General features: G+C 32.6%; 1 protein-coding gene across 4 annotated transcripts in view; it reads left to right on the top strand.

The window, feature by feature from the left end:
• Positions 1–26,904, top strand: part of JAK2 (Janus kinase 2) — a 168,333-nt gene that overhangs the window by 116,497 nt on the left and 24,932 nt on the right. For 3 of the 4 annotated variants that reach the window (XM_031449763.2, XM_031449762.2, XM_010995238.3), the window contains 7 exons: positions 5,665–5,788; positions 12,671–12,788; positions 15,298–15,443; positions 22,696–23,017; positions 23,791–23,910; positions 25,042–25,199; positions 25,639–25,750. In XM_031449763.2, the coding sequence (XP_031305623.1) occupies positions 5,665–5,788; positions 12,671–12,788; positions 15,298–15,443; positions 22,696–23,017; positions 23,791–23,910; positions 25,042–25,199; positions 25,639–25,750 (1,100 nt within the window). Of the gene's footprint in view, positions 1–5,663; positions 5,789–12,670; positions 12,789–15,297; positions 15,444–22,695; positions 23,018–23,790; positions 23,911–25,041; positions 25,200–25,638; positions 25,751–26,904 lie in introns of those variants that run through there. The other variant, XM_064490239.1, reaches the window with a different exon arrangement.

Here is a 26,904-nt window from a genome sequence, read left to right as displayed (position 1 = left end):
GATTTCTTTTCGTTCTTTGGACATATTTATAATGATTGCTTTGACGTTTTTGTTGAATGGCACATCAGGGCCTTCTCACAGGCAGTGTCCGTTGCCTTCCTCTTTTCTTGTGCAAGGATTATACTTTCCTGCTTCTTTGCATGTCTCATAATCCTTTTGTTAAAAACTGGGCATTTTAGGTAATATAGCAAACCTGGATATTGATTCCTTTTGGGGATTTAAAAATTATCCTTACTGATTTTTTTTTGTTTAATGTTCTATGGTCATAGTGTATACTCTGAAATTTGCTGAGACTTTTAATGTGACTTAGATTATCAGCTGTCTTGTTAAATGTTCCAACTGTCTAGTTAAATGATGCACATACATTTGAAAGTGGTATATATTCTGCACTTGCTAGGTGTAGTGTTCTCTAAATGTAAACTACATTTCAATTGGTTAGTTTTTAAATTTTATGTCCTTTTATTTTTTTGTCTTCTCCCAGTATGAGAGATTTTGAATTTGTTTCTGCTTCCTGGTTCTGTTTTACTTCATGTATTTTGAAGCTATGTTATTGGTTGTATACACATTTAATATTCTTATGTCTTCCTGCTAAACTGGCCCTCTTATCACCATGAAGTGCTCTGTTTTATCTCAACTAATACTTATTCCTAAAGTTCTTTTCTGTCTGATGCTAATGTTGACTCATCAGGTTTCTTTTCCTTTGTGTTTTCATAGTATGCCATTTTTCTTCTTTTTAGGTTCTACCAATCTGTACCCTTACATTTAAAGTATGTCTCTCATAAATAATATGAATTGAATATGGTCCAGATTGATAGGGTATGCGTTTTAATTGGCTTATTTATATTTATGGGTAATGTAATTACTGACATATTTGTGCTTAAATCTAACATCTTGTTACTAGTTTTCTATTTGTTTCATCTGTTTTTATTTTGTTTCTTTTTTCTACCTTTTTTTCAGTTGATCAGCAATTTTTTTTAACTTTATCTCTTCTTTTAGATTTTTTTGTACTAGTTTTTGTATTTTTCTTCTAGTGGCTACCCTAGATATTATAATGTACATTTTTGGCTTATTACAGTTTTAAGCTAGTATGTTATTTTTCAAGTAGTTCAAGAACTTTCTAACAGTTTAACTCCATTTACTTCTTTTCTCATTTGGTGCTGATGCCATGTATTTTACCTTTGTATACATCATAAATATACAGAGTGCTTCTATTATTATTGTTTTAAATAGTCATTATTCTTTTATATTTGCCCTTTCCGATGTTTTTTATTTTTCCTATAGTTCTGTGCTCCCATCTGTCATCATTTTCCTTCAGCCTAAAGAACTCTTAATATTTCTTGTATTGCAGATCTGTTGGTGACAGATTCCTTCAGCTCTTTGTTTATCTGAAAATGTTTTTCTTTTTGCCATTTTGCCTTTTTTATACAGGGTATAAAATTCTATAGTGGCTTTTTTTTTTTAATCAGTATTTTTAAGATGTCATTTCATTCATTGTCTTTTGGCTTCCATGTTTTTTACTGAAAAGTTACCTATCAGTATTTTTATTACTCCTTTGAAGGTAAAACATTTTTATTCTTTGGCTACTTAAAAAATTACTTTTTCTATTATTTATCTTGAGCAGTTTGACTTTGGTTTTTGGTTGGTTTGGTTGGTTTTATTGGTTTTCATTTTGGTGTTGTTTTCTGTGACTTCATCTCGCTTGGAGCTTTCAGAGCTTGCTGAATTTGTAGGTCAGTATCTTTGCTTAGTTTTGGAAAATTATTGGCCATTATCTCTTCAACATGTAAATTAGGTCCAATTGACACACCTCACATGCCTTTTATACTCTGTTCAGTTTCTCCTATTCTGTTATTTTTTGTGCTTTAATTTTGACTTTGTTTATTGACTCTACTTCTTGTTGACTAACCCTGTCTTCTGCAGTGGGTAGTGTGCTGCTAGTGCTCCATGGATTGGCAGTGTCAGCATCATCAAGGATTTTGTCAGAAATGCAGTATCTCAGGCCCCTTCCCAGGATCAACGAGTAAGAATCCATATTTTAAGACAGTTGTCAGATTATCCTTACACACATTAAAGTTTGAAAAGTATTGGTCTAAGCTCATTCAACTTGGGGTAACAACAAAAAAAACCTATTTATTTATATAGGTTTATAAAGCCCAGTTAGGTTATACTTCTGGAATCTTTAGAATGGAACCCGTTTATGTGCCATATACTTTGCTAAGCACTTTATTCATGTTATCACATTTTATCCTTTCAGTTATTCTGTGAACTCAGTTTTCTTTTCCTTATTCTGTAGATGATGAAATATGGGTTTAGAGAGAGTAACTCTCACAAATTTACCTAGCAAATGGCTGAGCTCAGACTTAACCTATATCCAACTCTAAGCTGACATTATATAACTGGGTTACTGCTGTTCAAACTGGGACACTTTCAATATGAAAAGGTAGGCTATTAATAGTTATGCTGTGACAGGAGGCATAAAACAAAGCTATTTTGGTCCAGCCAGGTTATATGCTCATCCTTCTGTAACTCTATTCTGTACAGCATGTCTCTTTTCTGTGTAACCATTTTAGCTCCACGAGCATTTGCAGCTGATCCTCCATGCCTGTGCATATTTTATATACTCTGCCTGCAATTACATAGAATAGCTAAATCCTCATGTGCTTTCATCTTATGCATTATCTCTTCAGAAGCCTTTGTTGAAATCTTTACACAACTTGACCCTCTGGATAATTTTTCTACCTCTATTAAAGGAAACCAGAGGCAGACAAAAGTTAAAGTGATAAAGATGGATTTTATTTAAACAGCCATTGTGGTAGGGGAAGCTACTCCAATGTAGTTTATAGTGGGCTTAATTCTGAGTACGGTCTGAACAAGTGGGAATTTATAGCCAAGGAGCAAGTAGGGTGGGGATATTGATGAGTGGAAAATTACTAAGAGGGACATTAAGTCCAAGGTGGGATTCTGGCTGAACCAGCCTAACAGAGGATTCTTGCTGAGCAGGCCATGTTGATCAGATATCACCTAGGGGATAATAGGAGTGAGAAATTTGATCAGATATGAAAGGTAGATAATTCTTTCTAAATGAACTTAAGCAGGATTTCTGCTTAAACTGGATTCTACCAGGAAATAACATGGTTGGGACTTTTTAGGGAGAGGGTTCAGAGGAGCCTGACTAAAATTTGGTCAAGCAAAGAATCTTTGTCACCTCTCTGTCCTTTTGTGTTTTCTTGTGGTCTTTACTATCATTGCACTTACTTTCTTGAGTTATAATTCTTCAGTGGCTTCTGTGTGTCATCCACTACACTGTGAGATCCTTAAAGTTTGGCATTATTTTTCATTTTTGTATTTTCCATACCCATCTTGTGCATATTATAGAATAGAGATTGTTAATATTAGTGGAATGATGACTGTTCTTGGTCTAGAATGATATGGAATTGAATCATGATTCTGGTAATGTCTTGGAAAAGAAGAAACACTTTGAAGTGTTATTGATAAATAAAAATAATTTGGACTTGATGTGTAGAGAGACAAAATGACCTTGAGGTTTCTTTGAGATCCAATCTTTTCAGTATATGTATCTCAAATACAGTGTCATTACCTTTTCTTCCTTTCTAGGACAACCCAGTTAACATGAACTACTAAGGAAAAAAAAACTATTAATATATAGTTGTCATTTTGAAATAAGATAGTGTGATTAAGCATAATTATAAGTACTGTCTTTTGCTTTTGTTTGCAGAGAGACCTAACCATTTTTCTTTTGGTGTGTATCCCCATCTCCTGACCCCTTTATGCCAATTTATATAGATGCATTTATTTTCCTGTTTTGATACCTGTCATTAAGTTATGGAGTCTTATTTATGTTAAGAAATCATTATTCATTATTTAAAAATATCCTTATGAAAAAAAATCCTTATGATTCGTCAGTATGAGCTCACTTTTCCTGCTTTGTGTCATTATGTTATGATTTGAAAATCATGACATCATCTTGTTCAGAAAAATATCCCTCTCATCATATGCTAGAAATAATGGTCGCATATACAATTTTATTTGCATTACATTTAAACTAATTGCTGCTTTTTTGCTAAGATTCTCTTCTGAGTATTTTCTTTCAAGGCAATCTCTTATCAGGTCTTTTATGACCCCTTTCTAGGCAATTTCATCTCCCACTCTGTTTCTTATGCACCTAGATCACTGGCTATGTGACACATTTTGTGCACAGAGGAGAGGAAGTAAATAAAAGAATGTGGAATCATTTTGTTATTGAGTTAGGTAACTTAGATCATTCTCTTTTACTTTCTAATATAAGCAGGTTAAAGCTATGGTTTTTCCTCTTGAGTGTAACTTAGTTAAATTCTGTACTTTAATACACGATATTGATCATCATTCATTATAAATGCTTTTTAGTTTCTGTTAATAATTTCTCCTGTGACCTGTGGGAGATTTAGAAGTATTTGTAAACTCAAGAATGAATGCAAGGTTTGTCAAAACCCATTGAATGTACACATCAAGAGTGAACCCTAATGTAAACTATGGACTTTGGTTGATAATAATGTGCCCACATTGGTTCATCGATTGTACCAATGTGCCACACTGATGAGGGATGTTGAGGGTAGGGGAGTATATATGTGTGGGTGGGGAGAGCTGTGTGCGAACTCTATTTTCTGCTCAATTCTGCTGTGAACCTCAAACTGCTCTAAAAGAATTAAGTCTATTTAAAAAAAAAAGAATGAATGCAAGGATATAGCTTAAAAGTTGTTACTGAATAATGTTTTTGTAACATATTTATGAATATACAGTTGTGTTAATAACTTAAAATAAAAATTTTAAATGTTGTCAGTGTGTCAAGTTGGTGTCATTTTGTCTACAGTTGAAAAGAATGAAAACATTATTAGAATAAAAGTACTTTCTGTGAGACTTCTGTTTACAAATCTATAGGATTAAAAACTCTTTTTCCCTAATTATTCATTTCTGATTTAACTGATGTGGTTAGAAAACATGATATGTATGATTATTCTCTGGCATTTTTGGAGACTTGTTTTTAGTCTCCACATGGCTGGTATGTATTTGTGTGGATGTGTGAATGTTCGCTATGTGCTTAGAAATAATATGCATTATTTAATTGTGTGACTTAGGTGTTAAAAAGTTCAGTGGCCTTCAGTCTTCTGTTAATGTACCTCTTAAAATATCTTTTGAAAAATCACACACTCTTGCATTTTAAGTTGACATTTAAAATTTTTCGTTGTATGTTTAAATAGTGAACAGGATATAATGACTAGTTTATTGTGTAAGACTTGACATTTAAAAATAAAACTGATAGTCTCTTTAAAGCACTCAATGATGTCTAAATATTTTAGTTATTTGGTACCCTTATTATTATTTAAAACACACGACTTTGGGTCAACCCTAGTATAGAGGACAACTAAAAAATTAGATAAAATGTTTTTTATAATCTACTTGAAAGAATCCCAGCAATCAAATTTTAAAATATAAGGGAAAAAAGATGCTTAATTAAGAATTCATTGTGAGTAGTGTTGAACCAAAAGATTGTGACTGCTACTGTGTTTTGTGCTGACTTGAAGAGTTGTTACTTCAGCCCCATTACAGATGATAGATTTTATGCAAATGTACTTTTAACTATCACTTCTTTTTCTGCTTTTTTCCTAGGAATCACACCTGTGTATCATAGTATGTTTGCTTTAATGAGTGAAACAGAAAGGATCTGGTACCCACCCAACCATGTCTTCCATATAGATGAATCAACCAAGCACAGTGTACTCTACAGAATCAGGTACTTCCTCCAGTGAAGTGACTAACTAACTTAATGGTGAAAGGGCAAAGTGGGAGAAATTATCAACGATATATTTTAATTGCAAGGTCCTTAATATCAGAGACCAGAACCAATTAATATTTAATCTTCTTCATTTAAGACTCTTTCTCAAGTAGAGGAAGTGTTCATTCATGTTGTTTAACTAGCATGCTCTGAGAATAAAGCTGTTGTGATGGGATGCTACCTTACCATGTAAGATTATAATTAAATTTTAAAGAGGATAAGAATAGCCTATACTGGCAAAATCCTAAATGTTTGGAATATTGACAGTTTCCCAGGAAATTTGATGTTTTGTGCAATAATATGTAATCTCACATCTCTTATTTTAATAACTTTTTACAAAAGTTGAAGAGAAGGAAAGGTAAGATTTTACCAGTGTTTGTTTACAACCACAAATTACAAGTTAATTTATTTCATAATTTTTGGTTATAAGTAGTACCGATTTAGTGAAGTTGAGGTACTTTTTGACTCAAAACGATGATCTGTGGTTCTCATTTGTGAAATAGATCCATTCCATGCAGAGAGTCAGTGTTGCATAATAAAAAAGAACATGGACTCACTCATGATTTTAAAAAGAAAAGAAAAGGAAACCTTAATAAAGTAAGACTCAAGAGAGACATCCTTGTCATCATAAAAGTTACCTATAAAAAATATATGGAAAATAATATTCTTACATAGTAAAATATTAAACATTCTCTTTAAAATCAGAAGCAAGATAGAAAACAGAGATAGCCACGATAATTGCTTGTATATTGGATTTTAGTGGAGTTCCTGACCAGTACAGTAAGACAAGAAAAATAAATAAAATGTTTAATAATTGAGAACAGAGAAGCAAAACGTCATTATTTGGAGATGATATGATTGTTAACATAGAAAATATGAACAGATCTACAGGCATCAATAATAACCATGCATCAGAGGGCTAGATCTGTGTGATCAATGTGTTAAAAAGTTAACTTTTTCCATATTCCACAAGCAAACAGAAAAGAGGTCATTTAAAATAACAACCAATTAAAAAAACCCATAAGGGACCTAGGATTAAATCTGTTCAAAGTTCTGTAAGATTTTTATGTTTACTTTAAGACCTTCAAATTTGTAGTATTTTTATATGCTACATATGACTGACAAAATATCAATATCTAATTGGGAATATTTTCTTTATCACTTTCTATAATTACTGTGTGTTCTGCAGTTTGCAAGTATATCTTTTTATTTTAAAATATCTGTAGAGCAGTGGTTGTAGTATTTTTCTGTGAGGAGCCAGATAGTACATATTTTAGGCATTTCAGGCTATACTTTCTCTGTTGTAGCTATTCAGCTCTATTATTATAGTGTGAAAGCAGCCATAGACAATAAGTAAATGAAAAGCCATGATTGTGTTCCAGTGAAACTTTATAAAAACTGGTAGTCGACTGGATTGGGCCTGTGGGACCTAGTTTACTCACCTCTTCTCAAGAATTAAAAAATGTTTCCCTTATCAAATTCATAAATTCTTCCTATTTTTAAATTAAGGGGGCACATGTCCATAGCTACCTATAGTCAGAAGTTCCAAGGATAGTCTAACCAGAAACTACCCAAAAGGAGATTTTATGTAACTTTTAAAAATCCCACCTTCCTATTGTTTAGAGGCTATTCTTCATTGCCTTTATTATATAGGTATGGGTTATTTCAAAAACAACATAAAGGAGCAATAACTACAAAGCTGTTGAAAGACTTATATAGAAAGATGTAATTTGTATTACAAATATAGAATAAAAGGAATGGAACAGAGTTTTAGTATTCTATTGAAATTAAGTAGATATTAATAAGAACTAGATTGTTTAGTTAAAATGTCAATTGTAATCCTCTGGGAAAATCCTATGAAAATAACTCAAAAAAATATAGTAAAAGATACAACAAGAGACTTAATATAATACACTAGAAAATATCTATAGCAGTAATGGAGGAATATGTGAACAAGAAAGACATAAAAAGACAAATGAAGAACCTAAAAGGCCTTTTGGAAAACAAATAGCAAAAGTGACAGACATAATAAATACTACTTTAACAGTAATTGCCTTAAATATGAATGAATTAAACACTTAAATCAAAAGGCAGAGATTGGAGGACTAGATTTTTAAAAAAACGTAAATTACATGCTGTCCATAAGAAGCACAGTTTACCTTCAAAAATACAAACAACCTGAAAGTAAGGGATTGAAAAAAATATACCATGAATTCAGTAACCCAAAGAGAGCTGGAGCAGCTATATTAACATCACACAAATTGACTTGAAGATAAATACTGTTGCTAGATACCGAGATGGGATATTTTATAAATATCAAGGAGTTAATCCATCAGGAAAACATAATAACATTTGTTTATATATTTGTTTATAATTGTTATAAATTAGATCTAACTACAGAGCTCAAAAATACATGAAGTGACTGACAGAATTGAAGGGGAATATAGACAATTCAAGAATAATAGTTGGAGACTTCAATACCTCACTTTCAGTAATGGATAGAACAACTAGACAGAAGATCAGCAAGGGAATAGAGGAACAACACTAAACCAGCTAGACACACATATATAGAGCACTCCACCCATCAGCAGCACAATACACATTATTTTCTAGTGCACGTGGAACATTCTCCAGGGTAGATCATGTGTTAGCCCACAAAGTGAATCTCAACAAATTTAAAAAGATTAAATTCATATAAACTATGTTCTCTGTCCACATTTAAATTAAATTAGAACTCATTAACAGAAGAAAATTGAAAAATATATAATATGTGGTAATTACTGACACGTTTCTAAATAACTAATAAATTAAAGAAGAAATCACAAAGGAAAATGGAAAATACTTTGATATGACTAGAAATGAAAATAGAACATATTAAAGCTTATGATACGTAACTAAGACAAGGCCTCAAGGGGAATTCATGGGTATAAACACCTATACTAAAAAAATTCATAAATCAGTAACATTCCACCATAACGAAGTAGAAAAAGAAGAGAAAATTAAACTCAAAGCAAGTTGAATGAAGGAAATAATATACATCAGAGTACAAATAAATGAAATAGAGAATAGAAAAACAATAGAGAAAATCAAGAAACCGAAAGTTGATTCTTTGAAAAGATCAACAACATCAGTAAACCTTCAGCTAGACTGACCAAGATAAAAAGAGAGAAATGTTAAATTACTAAAGTCAGGAGTGAAAGAGGTAACATCACTATGACCTTACAGAAATAAATAGGATTATAAGGAACAAGACAAGGATATCTGCTCTCACCACTTCTGTTTAGCATTATACCATGGATTCTATTTAGGGAAACTAGGCAAGAGAAAGAAATAAACGGCCTCTCTTTTAGAAAAGAAGCAGTAAAACTCTATTCACAGATGATATTATCTTGTATATAAAAAATCCTAAGAGATTAATAAACTAATAGACCTAATAAATGAGCTCAGCCTAGTTGTAGGATATAAATTCAAAATCAATTGTATTTTTATATGCTGGTAATTACAATACAAATGTGAAATTAAAATAATTCCACTTACAATAGCATAAAAAATTTTAGGTGCACTGTGTACTGAGAATTTGTGTACTGAGAAATTTAAAATATCATTGAAAGAATTAAGGAAACATCTAAGTGAATAGATATACCATGTTTATGTATAGGAAGACTTAAAATTGTTAAGATGACAATATTCCCATAATTAATCTGTATATTCAGTGTAATCTCTACTGAAATACTAGCTATTTTTATTGTAGAAAATGGCAGATTAATCATTAAATTCATATAAAAATCAAAGGGACTTGGAATCGCCAAAACAGTCTTGAAAAAGAACAAAGACGATTCATACTTCGTAATTTCAAAACTTAGTATACGACCATAGTAATCAAGACAGTGTGGTGCTGACTTAAGGTTCGATATATAGATTAACGGAATAAAACTGAGAGCCAAAAATAATCTCTTATATTATAGTAATAGATTTTGGACAAGAGTGCCAAGACAATTCATGGGTAAAGAATAGTGTTTTCAACAGATGGTTCTGGAACAATTGGATATTCACATGTAAAATGATAAAGTTAGGCCAATAACTCACACTGTATACAAAGAGTAATGTAAAATGGATCATAGACCTAAATCTAAGAGCTGAAACTATAAAACTCCTAGGAGAAAATAGAGGAGAAAATCTTTGTGTACTTAGATTAGGCAGTGATTTCTTCAATATGGCACCAAAAGCCCAAGCAGCATAGGAAAAATAGATTAATTGGGGTTAGTCAAAGTATATGTTTATGCATCAAAGGATACTGACAATATTGTGAAAAGATAACCAATAGAATGGAAGAAAATGTTTTGTAAATCACGTATCTGTCTAAAGTCTTATATCCAGAATATATGAAGAACTTTTTTTTTATTGACATATAGTCAGTTATAATGTGTCAGTGTCTGGTGTCAGAATATATTAAAAAAAATTTAAAGCTCAACAATACAATGACAAATAATCCAATTAAAATATAGACAAAATATTTGAATAGCTATTTCTCTAAACAAAATATACAGATGATCGATAAGCATGTGAAAAGATACTCAACATTATTATTCATTAGAGAAATGTAAATCACAACCTCAATGGGATATCATTTTGCCCACAAGGATGGCAAGCATAAAAAAGATGGACAATAACAAACTGTTATAAATTGGTCAAATTAACACTTATTAAGTGGAGCCCAGGGTGCCTAATGGTGAGGTGCAGTTTGATAACAGACCACAAGAGGAATTGAAGTAGAAAAGTTTATTACTCACAGGTCCTGCAGGAAATGCCTCAAGGGATCACACTAGGAGGAGGTCAAGGCCCAGTGCAGACAGGGAGAAGCAGGACCTGGAGCACATGCCTTTATTAGGGTCTGTGGGTAGAGTGCTTTGGGGTTCCTAGACTAAGGCCAGATTGGTCAGTTCAAACCAAAAGATCTGGGTTTTTTGTGTTTTTTTTTTTTTATGTTAATATCACATGTGTTGCTTTATTTATTTTCTATTCCCTTACTTTCAACCCTTGTGAATAATTTTATTCTAGATGCACCACTTTTACTCATAATAGAATTAGGATTTATTTATTTTTATTTTTTAAATTTATTTAATTTATTATATTATATTATTTATTTATTTTTGAGATTTTTATCTTTTAATGAAGAATATAATAATTGTATTCATTATGGGCTCCTTCCCCTTTCTATTTTTTTAAACACTTTTTTATTGAGTTCTAATTATTTTACAATGTTGTGTCAAATTCCAGTGTAGAGCACAATTTTTCAGTTATACATGAACATGCATATATTCATTGTCACATTTTTTTTTTTCACTGTGGGCTACCACAAGACAAAAGATCTGGGTTTTGATAAGCCACATGGGGTCTCATTGAAGGGGCACATAAGGTTAGACTGGATCACAAGGGCTATTGGGGAAGTCATATCAGGAACTTATATTTGCTTGTGACTCTGCAAGCTGCTATCTAGGGCATTTGCTTATGTGAGGGAGCTAATGTCAGTTTAAGGTCACTACAGGCCTCTTGGCCAAAAAAAATGAATGCTGAGTCAGCAATACCATGGGCTTAGTAGCTAAACTCTCCGTACAAGTATTGTGAGCTCTTGGGACACTCATACATTGTTGTTAGAATGTAAAGTAGTGGACCTGCTTTGGAAGACAGTTTGGCTACTCTTTAAAAAGATAAACATTAGAATTATCATATGATTGATCATTGCCACCCCTAAGTGCATATGCAAGAGAAATGAGAATCTATACATCCACCCAAAAAAAACTTGGACATGACTATTCATAGCAATATTACTCACAGTAGCAAAAAGATGGAAACAAACCGAATGTCCATGAAGTGATGAATGGTTAAGCAAAATGTACTATATTCATACAATGGAAATTTAATTGGGCAATAAAAAGAAATGAAGTACTGATACATGCTGTAAATGTGGATGGTGCTTGAAAACATTATGCTAAGTGAAAGAAGACAGAAAAAGTCACATATTATATGATTCCATTTATATAAAGTGTCCAGAATAGACAAATTTATAGAGATAGAAAGACTAGTAGTAACTTAGGGCTGGGGAGTAGATAGGGGTGATTTGGGTGTCACCACTAATGGGTATGGAGTTTCTTTTGATGGGAGATTAAAGTGTTCTTAAATTAGACTGTGATGATGTTTGTACAATGCTATGAATATACTGAAAAACATTGAATTGTATACTTTAAATGGGTGAGCTTTATGTGAATTAGGGGGAAGGGTATATATCTCAGTGGTAGAGTACATTCCTAGCACATACGAGGTTCCAGGTTCAATCTCCAGTACTTCCACCAAAGAAAATAGTTACCTCGCCTCCAAAAATTTAAAAAAATAAAAGTGAATTACATCTCAATAAAACTATAAATAAAAAAGCAATACAGAATTTTTTTTTGTTTCTTTGAAGGGCAAGTTTTTAACCTCTATTTCTTAAAAAAAGCAGTAACTTGTTTTCACACCACATTAACACTTTCAGATTACCAGTGTTCCTAGAGTTACATTAAAATTTTTTGTTAATATTTTGTTTCTGTATTTCTCTATTATTGCTTCTCCGTTCTATGCACAGAAGGCAGAATATGATTTTACACTCGTGTTTCTTGTATTTTCTGCCTGTATTATTACCATGATTTTTTCCATATTTCCCTTTGTTCTCAATTTGTATTTAACACTGTTAGTTGTGTTTTCTAATTATGGAATAATACTTTTCAGTCGGCTGGAAGTGGTTATATATGCACAGTATTTTTATTTTAGAACTATTATGGACTGAGTGTTTTAATCGTCTCGTAGATTTTACTTTCCCTACTGGTATTGTAATGGCAGCAACAGAACCTATCGGCATGGAATATCTCGAGGTGCTGAAGCTCCTCTTCTTGACGACTTTGTCATGTCTTACCTTTTTGCTCAGGTATGATTATATTATCTTACTTGTGCATGTGTTAAATGATAAATACCTTGCTGTGTAGTGTATCTCTTAATCAGGAAAATACTTGTAAATTGGAAAATTGCCGTTATGTCTACATAGCAGGTGCAGAGAGGTAACAGAATTGAGTCTTTTATCACTAATTTTTAATCCCATGGTTTATGGATAATAGAATCTCTTTTATAAAGATTCCTAGAATTGGCCCTTTTGAATTTTATTTTTTTAGCTTTAGAACATGTTAAGGATTTCACAAAATTTAGACTGAGTTTACAACATGATTCACATAGATGTAAGTGGGAAGTAGGTAACTACTTAAAAAGTGAGCTACAATAATTTGTGTAGCCCCTCATAGGAGGGTGGCTGGATGTTGACCCAATCTGAGAGCTGTGTTCTAGGTATTTGTTTATTAATATTGTAAAATTTTGTGGTGTTGAACATTTTGTATTGCTTTCTTATCTATTATCTTGGTTTGAAGAGAAATACATTAGCGTGTTTGGGTAAAGATAGGTTCTTGATATCTCCAAGGTGTCAGATCAAGGAGTTCTAAATCAGACTTGCCAGTATCATGGGATATAACCTTGCAGATCCTCATAGTTCACATGTCTAAGATACCTAGTAGTTCAGTTTATGAGTAACAAATTGAAAAATGTTTCTCTTTTGCAATATGAGAGCAACCAACTTTTTTGTGTGTGTGGGGTAAAATATACTTAATAAAACTTACTATTTTAACCATTTCTAAGTGGACAAATGAGTGGCATTAAGTACATTTATATCATTGTGCAGCCCTTACCACTGTCAGTCTCCATAATATTTTTCATCTTCCTTAACTGATTAAAAAGTAACTCCTCATAAAAATAACTCCTTTAAAAATTAAAATAACATTAAAAAATAACTCCTCATTCCCTTTCTTCCTGACATCTGGCAGCCACATTTTTACTTTCAGTCTGTATGCATTTGCTTATTCCTGGTACCTCATAAAAGTTGAATTATATAGTATTTACTCTTTTGTGGCTGGCTTATTTCTCTTACCATAATGTCTTTAAGATTCATAACATGTTGTAGTGTGTGTCAGAATTTCCTTCCTTTCTAAGGCTGAATAATATTCCATTGTACATACTACATTTTGTTTATCCATTCATCTGTTGGTGGATAGTTGGATTGCTTCTATCTTTTGGCTCTTATGAGCAATGCTTCAGTGGTTCATTTATGATTTTGTGATTATAACTGTTTTCTTATTTTTCTGTCTTAGTGCAGATGAAATGTCTTGGTTAAATGTTAAAATGTTGACAGCTACCTAGATGAAAATCTACTCTTCTACAGTTTTATTTAAATGAAATTTTTGTTAATAGGTACTGTGATGTTTAGGAAGGCTAGCTTACAATAATTTGCTTTGACATTTGAGACTCTTGTTTCATTTGTAACTTTTCTCTAATGGGCATTTGGTTAATAGTGTTCCTAGCACTGCTCTCAATAATTTTTCATATATTTATTATATTTTGGGCATGAGTTCTACAGGATATTCTCATGAACAGAATTTATTATCCTCTGGTCCTGTATAGTATGTGGAACAAAGCAAACTATTAAAAATAATCTGCATAGCCATCAGTTGTTTTACTCTTTCTTAATCAGAATGACTTACTTGCCCATTTTCAAAAATTTGGTGAAGTATTTGCAATTGATGCTGTAAGAAAAGGTGTTTTAAGAAATTGATGCTTATAAGAAAATGGTTACCCATTGCTTCTAAGCTACCTCCATTCTGACCCCAACTTACTTTTCCAAGTTTTAACTCACACTATTCCCTTACATAAATTATCTGCCCCAACCAAACTAGTTTGCATCTCTGAACAGTCCTTGTGCTTTCTTTTTGTGCCATTTCTTCTATTTCCTCATCCTGTTTTGTGTTCATCAAAAATTTCATATTCAAACAATATATGAAATGATAAATTTTCTGTGAAACCTTCCCTGATTACCACAACTGAATATAATCTCAACTTCTTTAAAGTTCCTGAAGTGTCTGTTGTGTGGCACTCAGTATACAGTGTCTGGCATTATAATTTTTGCTTACTTGTTTCATTTCACTGCTACATTTTAGTCTCCTTGGATGCAGAAACCACATCTTATAGTTCTTTGTATCTAACACAGTCCTTAGTATAATACTTTGAACATATTTGGAACTCAGTATGTTTTTAATTAATTAATAATTAATTTAATTTAGGAAATTTTGATGTAGAAGATACAGTTTGAAGTTATAAGCAGTGAAATTGATGTCAAAAAATACTCTGTAATTGGAAGACAAATTTAAATCAGTTTCCATTTGCAAGGAACTTCTAAAATTTTAGGGTAAAATGTTTGAAAATCAAGGGATGAGTTGACGTTCTTTTTAAATGCATATGCTCTGGAAATTATAGATTAAAATACAGTGGTAGATTAAAATGTGATAGTGTAACTTATGAGATATTTTCTTCTAAATTTTTGTTTGTTTTTTTTACCTTAGTGGCGGCATGATTTTTTGCATGGATGGATAAAAGTACCTGTGACTCATGAAACACAGGAAGAATGTCTTGGGATGGCGGTATTAGATATGATGAGAATAGCTAAAGAAAAGGATCAAACTCCACTGGACATCTATAGCTCTATCAGGTAATTTCCTTCTGCAAATCCATATACATAAATATGAATGGTTGGAGTTTTTATATAATTTATTTGTATTTTCTGTGTTTTCCCATACTTTTTTTTTTAATTGAAAGATTCTTTAAATTCTATAGTGCTTTTACAATTTTCAAAGATTTCAAACACATGATTTCATATAATCCAATAATAACTGCTTTTCCCCCACCCATAAATTGCCCCTCCCTATTTCCTTCTCCATGCTGGTAACCACTAGTTTGTTCTTTATATCTGTGAGTCTGCTTTTTTGTTTGTTTTATTCACTACTTTATTGTATTTTTCAGATTCCACATCTAAGTAATAATATACAGTATTTGTCCTCTGTCTGAATTATTTCTCTAAGCATAATACCCTCTAGTCTATCTATGTTATTGCAAATGGCAAAATTTAATTCTTTTTTAATGACTGAGTAGTATTCCAGTGTGTATGTGTCTGTCTGTGGGTGTCTACCACATCTTTATCCATTCATCTGTTTTTTGTTTGTTTGTTTGTTTGTTTTTTTGGGGGGTATCCATTCATCTGTTGATGGACACTTGAGTTGCTTCCATACCTTGGCCATTGTAAATAATGCTGCTGTGAACATTGAGGTGCATATATCTTTTCAAATTATTGCTTTCATTTTTTCCAGATGTATATTCAGGAGTAGAATTGCTGGATCATATGGTGGTTCTATTTTCAGTTTTTTGTGAAACCTCCATACTGTTTTCCACAGTGGCTGTATCAATTTACATTCCCACCAACAGTGTACAGGAGTTCCCTTTTCTCTGCATTCTTGCCAGCATTAACAAATGCTGTGTTCTTTTGGATAATAGCCATTCTGATAGGCGTGAGGTGGTATCTCATTGTGGTTTTGCTTTGCATTTTCATGATGATTGGCTACGTGGAACATCTTTTCATGTGCCTGTTGGCCATCTACATTTCCTCTTTGGAAAAATGTCTATTCAGTTCTTCTGCCCATTTTTTAATCTATTTATTTGTGTTGTGTGTGTGTGTGTGTGGCTGAGTTGTATGAGCTGTTTATGTATGTTGGATATTGATTTTTTTTTGGTTTAATTAAAAATATTCTTATTGAACTATAGTCAGTTTACGATGTTGTGTCAATTTCTGGTGTACGGCATAATATTTCAGTCATATGTACACATACATATATTTGTTTTCATATTCTTTTTCATTTTAGGTTACTGCAAGATACAGAGTATAGTTCCCTGTGCTATACAGAAGAAACTTGTTGTATTTTAAAACATTTTTTTTTTTCTTTTAAAGAGGTACTGGGGATTGAACCCAGGACCTTGTGCATGCTAAACACACACTCTACCACTGAGCTATTCCCACCCCTTATTCTTTATCAGTCATATCATTTGCATATATTTTCTCCCCATTTGGTAGGTTGTCTTTTTGTTTTGTCAATGCTTTCCTTTCTATGCGAAAGCTTTTAAGTTTAATTAGGTTCTGTTTGTTTTTGCTTTTATTTCCTTTGCTTTAGAAGACCGAAAATATTGCTGCAATTTATGTCAAAGAGTGTTCTGCCTATGTTTTCCTCTAGGAGTTTTATAGTATCCGCTCTCACATTTGGTCTTTAATTCACTTTAAGTTTATTTTTGTATACGGTGTTAGAGAGTGTTCTTATTTCATTGTTTTACATGTAGCTGTTCAGTTTTCCTAGCATCACTTATTGAAGAGATTGCCTTATCTCCATTGTATATGCTTACCTCCTTTGTTGTAGATTGACTATAAGTGTGTGGGATTATTTCTGGGCTTTCTAGTTCATGCCAGTACATACTGTTTTGATTACTGTAGCTTTGTGGTATGGTCTTAAGTTAGGGAGCATGATTTCTCCAGCTCTGTTCTCCTTTCTCATGATTGTTTGGCTATTCGGGATGTTTTGTGTTTACATAAGCATTTAAAAATTATTCTAGTTCTGTGAAAAATGCCAGTGGTATTTTGATAGGGATTTAATTGAGTCTATAGATTTCCTTGGGTCATGTGGTCATTTTAACAATATTAATTCTTCTAATCCAAGAATACGATATATCTTTCCCTATGTTTATGTCAAATTCAATTTTTTACTTTGGTATCTTATAGTATTTTTTGAATCAGTCTCCTAAAGCAAAGAAAATAAAAGCAAAATAAACAAATTCAGTTAAGAAGTTGATATTTTTAAAGTGCAGACAAACACTTCTTAGGATATTAACTTATTCATTCAATCATTCATTTATTCATTTGTTCATTATTTAACAGCTGTTTATTGAATACCTGCTATAGCAAGACCATAGTAGAACACAGTCAGGGATGAATATCTTAGATATCCTTAATAGAAACTAAAGGAATTGAGAGGAACACAGTTGAAGAAAAGGAGTTGAAAGGAATAGAGAAGCTTTGAGCCACTGAAAATAAACTTTTAAATATGAAGCCATCTCTAGGCTTAAGCTATGGTGGAACACTTCTGCTTTGGAGACCATGATATTGTCCAGAGTCTTGGCACAATTTTTCTGTGTAGATTGTGGTTTCTTTGAGGTCAGGAATCATGCCATCTATTTATTTTTCTCCCTGAATTATGTCTAGTGTTCTAAAACCAGTGAATGTTTAGTTATTATATTTCTTTGATTATCTTTACCAGGATATAAATATGTCTGCAAAATTGTGTATCATTTTTTCTTTATTTTACTTTAAAATTTGTGTAAGTCTTAAACATTCATTATAAGATTCCAGGATGTTTTAAAACAGCTTTATTGAGGTATGATTCACATATCATATAGTTTACCCATTTTATTTGTACAATTCAATATTTTTAAATTATTGAATTGTAAAGGTTCTTTATGTATTCTGGATACAAGTCTCTATATGTAAATTACCATATATATGATTTGTAAATATTTTTCTTATTCTGTGGGATTTTTTCCCCATTTTCTTGGAACTGTCATTTGTAGCACCAGAGTTTACATTTGAAGTAATCTTCAAATGAAGATTACTGAATATAAATAAAGGTATCATGATATTTTAATATTAAATAGTTTATGCCAGTACTGAAGCAAAAACATGCCCGACTTACTTGCCTCTTAATGTAATTTAACTCACTGATGTTTCCTGAATTTTCATTAAATGCTCATTTCTGAGAAATAATCAAGAAACTCTACTCAGTGTTAAATTTTCAGAATTGATGGGAGAACAGATGAATGATTAGATCTTGGCAGCATGACATAAGCTGCTTTGTTCCTAGAAACATTCTAGAAACAATAGCGCGTGGATCTCTGATTAGTATAACTAAATACGTATTCTTTCCCAGACTTAAAAAAATGCATGTAAAATACATCTCTGGTGTCTGTGCCTGTGTGTTAGGTGCCTCTGTGTATGTGAGCACATGCTTCTTTCTGTGTGTTCATCTCTACTTTTATATATGTGTTCGTGCATCTCTTTGTGTATGTATTAGTTATTTACTCTTTTTGCCAGTTCCTAATTGGACATTGTGGCTTAGGTGTCGAATTATAGAAGGTAAATGAAACGAGTAAGATTTTTCTGTTTTCATTCTTCATTTGCTCTTTAAAATCCTACGTTTGCCACAGGGTGGGAAGAAGAGAACTGGAGAATGGAAAGAATTTAAAGGAGACTCTGCTGAATTTGCAAATAATAGGCCAGGGCCAAGGTCACTTTCACAGCAACTGAGCTACATACCTCATATCACTAGATTCCCTTTCTAGACACCTAAGCAAATACTAGAGTTTCCATTGGCCTACTCCAGTTGTAATAATAAGAGGCAGGTTTCATTTTATGGTACAGAAAGTAGTATATAAGGCAAGGCTAAATTTCAGAGCCTTTTAGGGCCTCAATTTTAGGATACTTTAAAAATTCAATGTAAGAAAAGCATCAGCAAAAATGTTTTTATGCTTCAAGAGTTAACAACTTTGTCTCTTGGAAATTTTTAGTGTTTCTAACAAGTCTGATTCTGATACCATGACCCTGAAATGGATTCACCATATTCAAGCACCATTCACTCCTATGTTATTCCCAAAGGATGTATGTCTGCTCTTTTATTCCAAGCATCAAAGGGGAAAGACTTGTATGTTGTTATCTTAAACTCCTCTTTTTATCTCCAGATAAACTTTCAAAGCATTAAATCAAGTAGCCATTGTTGTTTGCAAAAATTGTTTGCCAGATTTAATAAGGCTCTTGGTGTAACTAATGTTTTTGACAGAAGTAGATAAAGTAGGAATCATTTGCATTCTGATTGTATTTTTAAACTTTGTCATTATTTTTTTCCCTAAACTTACTGAGGCTCTCCTGTATGCTATCCATACTTTTATTAAATTTTATATATTTGTTTACTTGCAAATATATACTTGCCATGGAAAAGAACAGAGTAGGACTTTTTAGATCTGAAAAATGAGTAGAATTTAATGGGTAGAGAGAGGTAAATGTTAGAGAATAGAGACTCATGGAAGAGGCCTTGTAGCAGAAGGGAGCATAGAAAGAATGAAGAGAGTCAGTATGGCTAGACTTCAAAGAGTTAGTAGGTGATGAGGCTGGGACTGGACCATGACCTTAGAGTCACGTTGATAAGTTTAAGAACACTAAGAAACTATGTAGAGTATTAAGCAAGGGTATAATTAGATTTGTGTTCTTAAAAGATCTCCACGACTCCAGTGTAGGAAACAAATCAGAGTGTTGGAAGAGCAAGTGGAAAGTGTGTTGACCAGAGAGTAAGGGCATTGCAGTAGTTCCTCCAGGAGATACAATTGAATGGGTTAGTAATGAGAAAAATGGGCAAATAGGAGAAACATTTAGAAGGTAAAATCAAGGAAATACGGTGATGGATTGAATAATGGGGGTTGAAGGAGAAGGTAGTGTAAAGAATGACTCTTGAGTTTCTGGGGATTACAAAAGTAGATGGACTGTGTGCTGTTTTTGAATCTACTCAGATAAGGAATGCTGTAAGAGGATCTTTTAGGGAGCACGTAAGGAGGAATCATGAGTTTGGTTTGACACATTGTTTGAGGTGCTTTTGAGACATCCATGTTAAATGGGTAGATTGACTTAACTGTGGAAGATACGGGTCTGGAGCTTAGAAGTCTGGGCTAGAGGTAGAGATATTAGTCATTTGCTTGTAGAGTATCTAGAGAGAAAGAAGGTATAGATAAGAAGAGAAGAGGACCCATAATTAAATCTTGAGGAACTCCAACAAAATCACCAGCTAAAGGGAAATGAATCTGTAAGGAAGACTGAGAAGTAGCCAAAGAGATGGGAATAAAATCAGGGAGCCTAAGGAGAGAGAATTTCAAGGAGAGAATGACCAACGGTGTTGGATGCTGCTGAAAATGACAAATAAAATGAATAACGAATTTAGTTTTAGCAACATGGAAGTTTTTCTTGATTAAGCAAGTGCGGTTTCTATGGAATGATGGAACAAAAGTCAGATTGGAGTGAGTTCAGGAGTAAAGAAAAAAATGGAAATGGCTCTATAAACCCTTTGAAAAAGAAGCCACATAGGCTGTAGCTGGAAGGAGATGAGGGAGGGAGAGACATTACATCGAAGATGGGGAGATTAGTATTTTTAAAACATGTGGATAGAAGAGAAATAATAAATAACTAACTCACCAGAGGGTGGATCTATGTTAGAGGAAGAGAGAGGGTAGAGGTAAGTACATGTTCAAGAAATGAATAGGTGGGAAGGAGGGGAGAATGAATGCAGATGTATGTAGGTTTGCTGGCAAGATATTGAGGCAGCTCTGCTTAGAGGATCTTTTTTCCCCTAGGAAAGAGATGAAGTAATTTGCTGAAAGTGAGGAGGGTTGTAGCTGGGGCTTAAAGCAGAAGAAAGGTAGGAAGTGTGAGGAAATTGGAGAAGGTTTGACATAATTGTGGGACTTGGGAAAATTAATTGAAAAGAGAAATATAAAAGTGATGGTAGTGATAAAAGCCTATTAAAATTAGTGATTATGAATTTATAATACAACCCATCTACCTTGTTAAATGACTTTCTCCAGCAGCTTTGGCTACTTGAGTACAAAACTGAGAGAGTTCCTTAAGGGTATTAGAGTAGGGAGGAAAGGGAGTAAGTAAGCAGTGGTGTACTGGTAAATGTTTAGGACTAGTTCTCAAAAAAAAAAAAAGTGATTTGTTTGTGATTTTTGCTGGTATCCATGGTATAAGTGCCCTCGCCATGGTCAATTTCAAAGTATCAGCCTGACATCACTGAATGCAGAATTAGAAAGAGATGAGCAGTAACAAACCCTTCCGTCACTCCGATGTGATAGAAATGAATAACTTCAAAAGTGTAGATGGTAGTAAAATGTAAAATAAAATTAAATATAAAATAATTATAGAATAATCCTTAACTTACAATGGTAATTTCTCAGCACTAGCCAGCTCCAGCACTCAAGTACAGTATAATATGCTGTGATACGTGATATTGTGATAAGTGGTATTATGGAATGGTGCACAGAATGCTATCAGACAAAGGGAGGAGCGTCTAATAGAGGTCCTGAAGGTTTCCTGGAATTGATATTTGGAGCTGAGACTTGCAGAATGAGTAAGAGCTAACCAGATAAGACGGGTGATGGGAAGAAGGATTAGCATATGTGAAGGCATGGAAATTTTAACATACTTGTACCTTCAAAACTAAAATGTTCTTCATTTGGCAGATATTTTAGCAGGAGAGAAATAAGTTACCTACTTTCTTTAGGATATTTTACATAGAGGTGGAAGTACAAAAGAGTTAAAACATTTCCAAATGGAATTGTTTTGATTGTGAAGGAATTTAGAAGTTATTGAAGCTGGCCTGAGAAAGTAATGTATACACAAGAAGTATGTTTGTCTAATGGCTATCAGTAGTATCTAACAAAATATAACAACTTCCAGAATTCAGATAAATTTTGGTGTATAGCATCATAGGAAATATATTTGGCAACACAGTGCCAAAAAATGGCATATAAGATAATAAGAGAAAATAAAATTTTAAAGGCTCCATTGTTAACTAGATTAAGTCTTTATTTCATTGGGGGAAGAAAATTAACGTCTATTCTAAAAATTTACAGTAACTCAGAATTGGTAAATACATTCACATCATCAGATAAAAACCCTTAAAATTTTATACTGTATGGATGGTGGGTGTGTCACCTTTATCCACTTGACCCCTCTGCCGACCAGTTACTTATTATGGAGAACGGTGGTAACTTCTCTTTCAGTTTTGTTTTTTTCCAATTTGTTTTGCTTGTGTGCTCTCTATCCCTAGCTACAAGACATTCTTACCAAAATGTGTCCGAGCAAAGATCCAGGACTATCATATTTTGACAAGGAAGCGAATAAGGTACAGATTTCGCCGATTTATTGAGCAGTTCAGCCATTGCAAAGCCACTGCCAGAAACTTGAAACTTAAGTATCTTATAAATCTGGAAACTCTTCAGTCTGCCTTCTACACAGAGCAATTTGAAGTAAAAGAACCTGGAAGAGGTCCTTCAGGTGAGGAGATTTTTGCAACCATTGTAATAACTGGAAACGGTGGAATTCAGTGGTCAAGAGGGAAACATAAAGAAAGTGAGACACTGACAGAACAGGTAATCCTCAATGATATGTTCTCATTCTTTGATAATTTAAGTAGAATGGCAATAGAAGCAAAGTAATTTTAGTCACTTGAAATATGGTCTTGCACTTCTCTACTGTTGATGAAAGTGGAAGTTTTTTTTTTTTAACATCATCAAGGTTATATCTGTGGTTTTCTTCTCATTGATCTTAAGTGGTTTTTTATTTAATTTTCCATGAGAAAATAATTAGTAATGGTGTTCTTACAGTTTCAGAAAAGATTTGAATTCTAAAAGTGATTTTTAAAGTAGTTGTGCTTTTTTCTTTTACTAGTATTGATAATAGTAAGCACAATCATGAAATTTAATTATGAAAAAAGATTAATTTTCACTGATTTTATGATGACATATACTTAAATAATTTAGATTTTTTTAGATTTGCATTACAAGTTTGTTCATACTATGTTATTCTTAGGATGTTATCAGGTATTTATTTTTTATCTTCATTCTTGGGTAAACTTTCAACTTTCTGACAGTTTTTCCCTATTAATATTGATTGGATTGAAGGATACTACAGCACACTTTAGATTCCTGGCATCCTTTAATGCTCTCACTTTTAAGTCACAGTAAGAGATAGTGTAGTCTTAGGGTTATATTATTGGGGGAGAGAATCCCATGTAATGCTTATCTACTGCTATCAATAATTTTCTTAAAGAATTTGGAATGAATGTTATTGCTTTCATAAGTCTTGTTTTAAAATGGCACCATAAATTCTGTCTATTTTTAATTTCAACTGCTCTTAACTACAGGGTTTACAGTTATATTGTGATTTTCCTGATATTATTGATGTCAGTATTAAACAAGCAAACCAAGAAGGCTCAAATGAAAGCAGAATTGTAACTATTCATAAGCAAGATGGTAAAAGTCTGGTATGTTTGCTTTATAATTAAATAATGGTTATTTTTTACAGTTGTTGTAAATAAGTATTTCAGAATCTTAATACCAAAGTTATTTTCTTATAGTGATTTTGATTAGTTTTAAATATAACTGTAAATATAAACATGACTTTAGTAAGCTTTTTTATTTAATCAAGCTTTTTGTATCACTGTCAACACTATCTTCCCATAGAATTTCTTGTACATTAATGTATTTCTCACTCATTTTTGTGATTAGCAAAGTACCAGTAACCTTCCTCCCCTACCCTTTCTGCCTGGTTGTGCTGGTTCCCTGTTGTAGTGCTCATTCCTGACTGCGGTCGGCCCTCTGTATCTGTAGGTTCCACATCCACAAACTTAACCAACCCCAGTTTGAAAATTTTCAGGAAAAAAATTTCAGAAAGTTCCAAAAAGCGAAACTAGAATTTATCGTGTGTGGGCAACTATTTACATGGCATTTACATTGTATTAGGTATTAGAGATGATTTAAAGTATACAGGAGGATCTGCATAAATTATATGCAGATAATATACCATTTTATATGAGGGACTTGAGCATCCACGTATTTTGGTATCTGCAGAGGGTTAGTCCTGAAGCCAATCCCATACAGATATGGAGGGACGAAGGGACTACTGTATAGTCTTTTTTTTTTTTTTTTAATTTTTTACTAATAGAAATGTGCATAATACTAGTCATACCACCTATTTATATGACAAAATGTAAACCATTCCCAGGTGAGCCCTACCCAAACTGTGAGACATGTTTGATTCTAAAAGATTAACCCTTCCTTTTTAAAAATAACTTCAGAAATTCCATTTACTTTAATTGAAAGGGAAGAGATGAATTCCTTTATGCTCTCCTCTTAAGTTTATTATTTGTCTGGATGTTTTCTTTTTAATTCAGATATCTCTTGAGCTTTTGGCTTAAACATTAATGTTATTTGTTTGTTTAACTTAAGTATCCCTGTGATTTACCTGTCTGACCATTTCAGGGTTATATGACCAAAATTAGAAAACCTGGGGCTCAACGTTCATCAGCATGCCTTCTTTTTCTTAGATTTTAATCCATTGTAGGATACAGTTGACTTTTTAAATGTTACTATTTCTCTTTCTTTTCTCCCCTTAGGAAATTGAACTTAGCTCATTAAGTGAAGCTTTGTCTTTTGTGTCTTTAATTGACGGATATTATAGATTAACTGCAGATGCACATCATTATCTTTGTAAAGAAGTAGCACCTCCAATGGTACTTGAAAATATACAAAGCAACTGTCATGGCCCAATTTCGTGAGTAATGCAGACTTTAAAAGTAAATTTTTTTTTAAAGTTAATGAGTTACAAAGAAGATTTTACTCAACAGAATAATACTTTTACATTTAAAGTATAGTTAAATGAAGTTTTATGAGAGTATGGTTTTTAAAATACTCAATTTGTAATCAGAAGGTAAAAAATTCAAATGAATAAATTGTTCTTAGTGATTTTATATGTTTTATAATACATTGTTTTTAAAGCAATATAATTCCCCCTGAATTGGTTTGAACATATTGCAAAATAGCTTGGCACTTTAATACTTTACCTTGCAAGATTATTGATAAACATATAAAGTAGAGGGGACATCTAAAAATTCTGAGAGTTTTAGATTTGACTTTTGATCTTTTAGGTGACATTTTGGTCATAATGTTATGATTCTTGCTGCATTAACATTCAAATTATTTCTTACATTTAGAATGGATTTTGCTATCAGTAAACTGAAGAAAGCAGGTAATCAGACTGGACTCTATGTACTTCGATGCAGTCCTAAGGATTTTAATAAATATTTTCTGACTTTTGCTGTTGAGGTTAGTATATCACACTAATTAATGGCTAACATCTCTATTTAGTCCATATAATTTCCCCTTCATAATATCTACCATATTTCCTTTTTTGATGTTCCAAATTATAGCTCTGAATATGATAACTAGCAGTTAAATAAACTTAATTTACCTCAGGGATTTTTCATAGATAAATAAGATATAATTCCTAGGATTTACATTAAAAATTATTTGTAATGTCCTACTGTCTTTTTATTTGCAGTTTATTTTATTTTATTTTTTAATGTTTGAGTGTTACCAGTGTGTCAAATTTCATCAAGTCTCTCCAAAAAAAATACTAAATTGAGCATTGTTTATTATCAGTATTATTTAGTGTAAGCAAATATAGACAATAAGAGAAAAGGTTATAATTATTAAGAAAGGTCCTTTGGAGTAGGAAGGACTTGAGATTGACCTTGAGATACTGAGTAGATTTTATGACTATGCTTATAAGAAGGAGTTCAAAAAAATAGGTAATGAGCAAATTCTTAGTATAGCATGTAAGACAAACATTGAAAAACTGAAAAATGTTAAAATTACCATACTAGAGGTAATTTTATAAATACAGTAGTGGCACAGTGGAATACGTAATCACCTTTCCTTGTGGAATGGGGTAAGAGTTGTTAGGAAGACTTCACAGAAAAAGTGGAAATTGAACTGAGTTTTAAGGATTGAATAAAAGTCCACTGCTCAAAAGGAAAGAATGTACATTCTGTAGAGAAATACCATGTACAGTTACCAAGGCATGAAACAGCATATCAAGGCATTTGCTTGAAATTTTTTAAGTCACTTAGTATAGCTAGAACATGGATTGTACGTTGAGAGTGGCAGTGGTTGGGGATGGAGGAAGAAGCCACCTCATGGAAACCCTTGTATGCTAAAATAGTTTTAGATTTTTATCTTGTAAATGATAGAAAGCTGATAAGGATGGTGGTGGTATTACTAGTAGTAGTAGTAGTAGTAGTAGTTCCTTGCCTTTCAATAAAATAACTCTTAAGCTATTTCTGTATGCTCTGCAATGTAATTAGATGCCTTTTTGAGGAGCCAGACACCTTTATCGTCCTATGCTGGTACTGTGTTAGGATTCACAGTTCAGGTGTCTAAATGTCCTGTTGTTTGTTTGTGTTATATCCTTTTTGTCA

This window comes from Camelus dromedarius, chromosome 10 (genome assembly GCF_036321535.1).
Source record: "Camelus dromedarius isolate mCamDro1 chromosome 10, mCamDro1.pat, whole genome shotgun sequence".
NCBI classification, from domain to species: Eukaryota; Metazoa; Chordata; class Mammalia; order Artiodactyla; family Camelidae; genus Camelus; species Camelus dromedarius.
Note: the sequence above shows the minus strand (reverse complement) of the source record. Positions and strands in the feature narration are given on the sequence as shown.